General features: G+C 57.0%; 1 protein-coding gene across 1 annotated transcript in view; it reads right to left on the reverse strand.

Moving 5' to 3' along the window:
• SLC17A7 (solute carrier family 17 member 7) overlaps positions 1 to 2,773 on the reverse strand; it is a 12,831-nt gene extending 10,058 nt beyond the window's left edge. The window contains exons 1-2 of the mRNA XM_042781228.1: positions 2,709 to 2,773; positions 1,500 to 1,604 (exon numbers count right to left, since the gene is read on the reverse strand). Of these exons, the coding sequence (XP_042637162.1) occupies positions 1,500 to 1,604; positions 2,709 to 2,773 (170 nt within the window). The remainder of the gene's footprint in view (positions 1 to 1,499; positions 1,605 to 2,708) is intronic.
• Positions 2,774 to 4,024: the final 1,251 nt, after the last annotated feature.

The raw sequence follows: 4,024 nt of genomic DNA on the forward strand, positions 1-4,024 counted from the left end.
CCCGCGCCAGACCACGCCCTTGCGTTCTAGCTCCGCCCCTCGCAGCCCTCCCATCAGGTCCTGTCCCCACCCTGTCGCTCCCACCGCTGCTCGGAACTGGCACCTCTGAGTAGCATCGCCCCTCAATTCTGTCCCTTCCTTGGGTGGGTCCCCACCATCCCAGCCCCCAAAACCAAAAAACCACACCCACTGCCGTGGAGTCCATGCCCACTCACAGCGCCCCTAGAGCACAGAGTAGAACTGCCCCACAGGGTCTCCAAGGCTGTCAATTTGGTCCTCTCATTGCTGCATCTTTCACTGCCTTTCCTGTGTCCCTGTCCAATCTCTCCTACGGTCGACAGTTCCAGCTCCCCGCTACCGTCCCCCCTCCGGTTCCTACTTCCTGAGTTATCACCTCCCTGAATTCCAATCCCTAGTTCAACCCACCTGGGACCCCTTCCCCGTGCTTCGCTCCCCCCAAGGTTGGCCATCTTTCGCATTTTGAATTCCAGCTCCCTCCCAGTTCCTTTCTCCTGGAGTTTCATCCCCCACCCTCCTTTTCCCTCCCCCTCTGACTTATATCCCGTCCCCCGCCCCCAGGTGCCACTTCCAGTTTCCAAATTCCTCCGGGATCTTCGGCAGGTCCCCTAAACTCGGCTCCACACTCTGCTATCTGTCCCCGCCCCCTGGGTTCTGTCCCCGCCCCCTGGGTTCTTTCCCCGCCCCCTGGGTTCAGTCCCCGCCCCCTGGGTTCAGTCTGGGCTCCTGATTGCTTGTCCCTCCCTCTCTGAGCTTGATCTCTTGCCCCGCCCCTTTCTCCAGACCAGCCCCTCCCCTTGACGCTCACACACGCACACCCGCAGTCCAGAGTCAAGCTCCCGGAGAGGACTTCTTTCCCCCACCTCCTCCTCGAGTCGGGCTGCAAATGCATCTGGGATTAAATTTTCATGATGTGGCACGAGCCCGAGAACGGGTGGGAGAAGCAGACGGCGCGGCGGGCAGGCGCCGCTGACAGGGTGGCCAAGTAGCCTCTGACCGCGGGGGCTTCTTGCCTCCAGCCCGGACTTCCCGAGTCTCAAAACTTAGTCTGTTTCAGAAAAACTCAGATCCCCAGGGAAGAGGCGGCTCCGGGCCAGGATCCCTTGGGAATAAGGTTAGGAGGTGTTTGGGGGCCCGGACTCCTGGGCCTGAGGGAGGAAAGGGCTTAGAAGGGTCCTCGACTCCTGGGTCTGAGGGAGGAGGAGGCTAGGAACTCGGACTCCTAGCTCTGAGGGAAGAGGGGCTGTCCACACGCGCCACCTTGTGGCCGCAGCATCTTGGCCTTGGGTGCGGAGGCGGTGGCCGTGGCTCCGGGACAGGTGTGAAGATGGAGCAGATGGTGAGGAGGAGGGAGTGAGGAGGGGGCCGCGCTGCTGCCAAATCCTGGGCCTCCGGCGGAACCGTCACCATGGAGACAAGAACGGCGGGAAGGGACCAGACCCGCACTTTTTCCAAAATCTGTGAGTTCCTCTGCCGCCCACGAAGGGTCCAAGCGAACTACAACTCCCAGCGGCCGCTGGACCTCACTGCGTGCGTCGGATGGGCCGCCTACTCCGAAGGCCGCTGGGAGTTGTAGTTCATGCTTTCTGGGACAAGCGGCAAGAGGGTGCATTCCGCCCTCTGGCGGCCACCCTCAGTTAGTCATTCCAGGAACCACAAAACCTTACGTGAAGTCACCGGCCCCTTTCTGACTTCTTCCCCATCTTTCACTTGGTTCCAGCCACACTGGCCTCCTCACTGTTCCTTCAACTATGAGATTCTCTTCGTTTATCTTTCTAGGAGTCACGGGGCTTGGCAATCATTCAGAGACTCAATAAATACCAAGACCGGGGGTGGCACAATCAGTTTCTAAAACTAAACCCAACCCACTCCCCTGAGTCCATTCCGACTCACAGCGCCCCTAGAGGACCGGGTGGAACTGCCCCACAAGGTTTCCAAGGCTGTCAGTCTTTACCGAGGCTGACTGCCTCACCTTTCTCCCTGGAGCAGCTCATGGGTTCCAACCACCCACCTTTTGGTTAGCAGGCGAATGCCTTAACCATTGCACCACCAGAACTCCTTCCACTCGGGTTAGGGCTAACCAAAAAGTGAGCAGTAAGAACCTACCCAGAGACGCTTCAGAAGGCAGACCTGGCAATCTGTTTCCAAAAGGTGATAGCTGCGAAAATCCTATGGGCACAGTTCTCTGACATACGCCATGGATTGAAATCACCTCTATAGCAACTTTTTTTTTTTTTTTCCCATTTACTACGAGCATCCTCACACCTTGGGGACATCATTATAATGGGGTCAACACTGGGATTAGGGGACCATGGAGGAGAATTCCAACACAGCCAAGATCAGAAAAAGCTTGAAGTCAGCCACGCTTTCTAGGAAAAGCTCCAGAAAAGGATGGTGAGTGGGGGAGGGGAAGAAACAGCAGTGCAAAGGTCAGGAGGCGGGAAGAGCCCGGTGGTTTGAGGCCCCGCAGACAGTTTGGTGCTGAGCAGGATTACAGGAACAGGAAGCCTGTCAGGTGAGGGGTGGGGGAGGCTAGAGATGGCCTGGTGAACTCCGCAGAAGAAGGAACAATGAGAAGTTTCCTGGGTAGATGGAATTGGGAAGAGGCTAGTTGATGGTTGTCAGTTACCACGGAGTGGCTTCAGCTCTGGCTCTTGGCAACCTCACGCCCCAGAGGGCCATCCACACACCCGCTGGTGCGCTGAAGCCCAGTGTGGTAGCCGTTGGGCATTGTGAGTGCTTTCCAGGCAACCATGGGCTCGGGCATAGCAGGGATTGTGAGGCTGGCGCCGGACTGGGCAGTGTTCCGTTCTGTTGTACACAGGGTCGCTGTGGGTTGGAGCAGACTCGATGGCCCCTAACATCAAGCAACCTGGTGGGTTCGCTTTCCATCACTGTATTGTACACTATTCTGTTGTGGTTTGGAGGGTTTTCACTGCCTAATTTTTGGAAATGGACTGCCAGGCCTTTTTCGGTCTTAGTCTATAAGCTCTGCTGAAGCCTGTCCACCATGGGTGACTCTGCTGGTATTTGAAATACCTGTGGCATCGGAGCAACACATAAACCACGACAGTGCGACAAGCTGACAGACGGGTGGTGGAGACTAAGAGGGCAAAAGAGATACAGGTATGCATGCTTAACATCTGTGTGGGTGACGTCAGACCACGTGTATGCCCATAGTGCCCTAAGGTTTTTTTTTTTTTTCTCCCCAAGGGAAAGCAACTCTCTTTTTATTGGTTTTCCCTAATGGTTCTGAAGCCCCCAAGTCCTCTGAGTGAACAACAGCGAAGCTCCGGGGTGCAGCCCGAGCCCCGCAGCTCCAGGCTCCATTCACCGGCCCAGCCGCCAGGCAGCCCTCCCCTCGGGCGACCTGCCACGACACCTCCGCCTGCGCTGACGGCGTCGGCCGGGTGGGGGCGCTCGCAGGCTCCCGGCTCTGGGTGACGGCTGTGCACGATCACAAGCAGGAGCATTCACAAGGCAGCAGCGGCACCGCCAACCCCGCTCCCACCCCAGGCGCCTGGCACCAGCTCCCTGCCCACCTGGGGAGGGCGACCTCCTGCACCCGGAAGTTACAGCCCTCGCCTGGCGGGCTCAGGGAGTTTTAATTTTTTATTGCGCTCTGGGTGCACATATACAGAGCGGATTCGCTTTACTGACATCAGTTCATGCACATTTGATTTCATGGCCTGATTACAAACCCCTACCATAAAGGGCTCTCCTCCCTGTGACCAGCCCCTGCCCATGCCCTTATCAACGCCTTCGTTGGTCCAGCTTTGGCTCTATGTGAAGGCTGCCCCTCTGATGTCTCACGGCTTGTTGATCTCCTTGGGGTGGGTGTTCTGCTTCTAGGTTTTTCTACTATTGGGCTGAGAGCTAATCCACAGAAGTGAACGGAAGTGACTCCAGGTCCAAAGGATAACCCAGGCCATAGTGCAGGGTTCTGCCAGCCTCTGTCCACAAGTACTTCTGGTCATTTTCGTGTTTTTGAATTTTGTTCCACAGT

This window comes from Orycteropus afer, unplaced genomic scaffold (genome assembly GCF_000298275.1).
Source record: "Orycteropus afer afer isolate SDZICR_OR568_19922 unplaced genomic scaffold, OryAfe1.0 scaffold00099, whole genome shotgun sequence".
In the NCBI taxonomy this organism is placed as follows: domain Eukaryota; kingdom Metazoa; phylum Chordata; class Mammalia; order Tubulidentata; family Orycteropodidae; genus Orycteropus; species Orycteropus afer.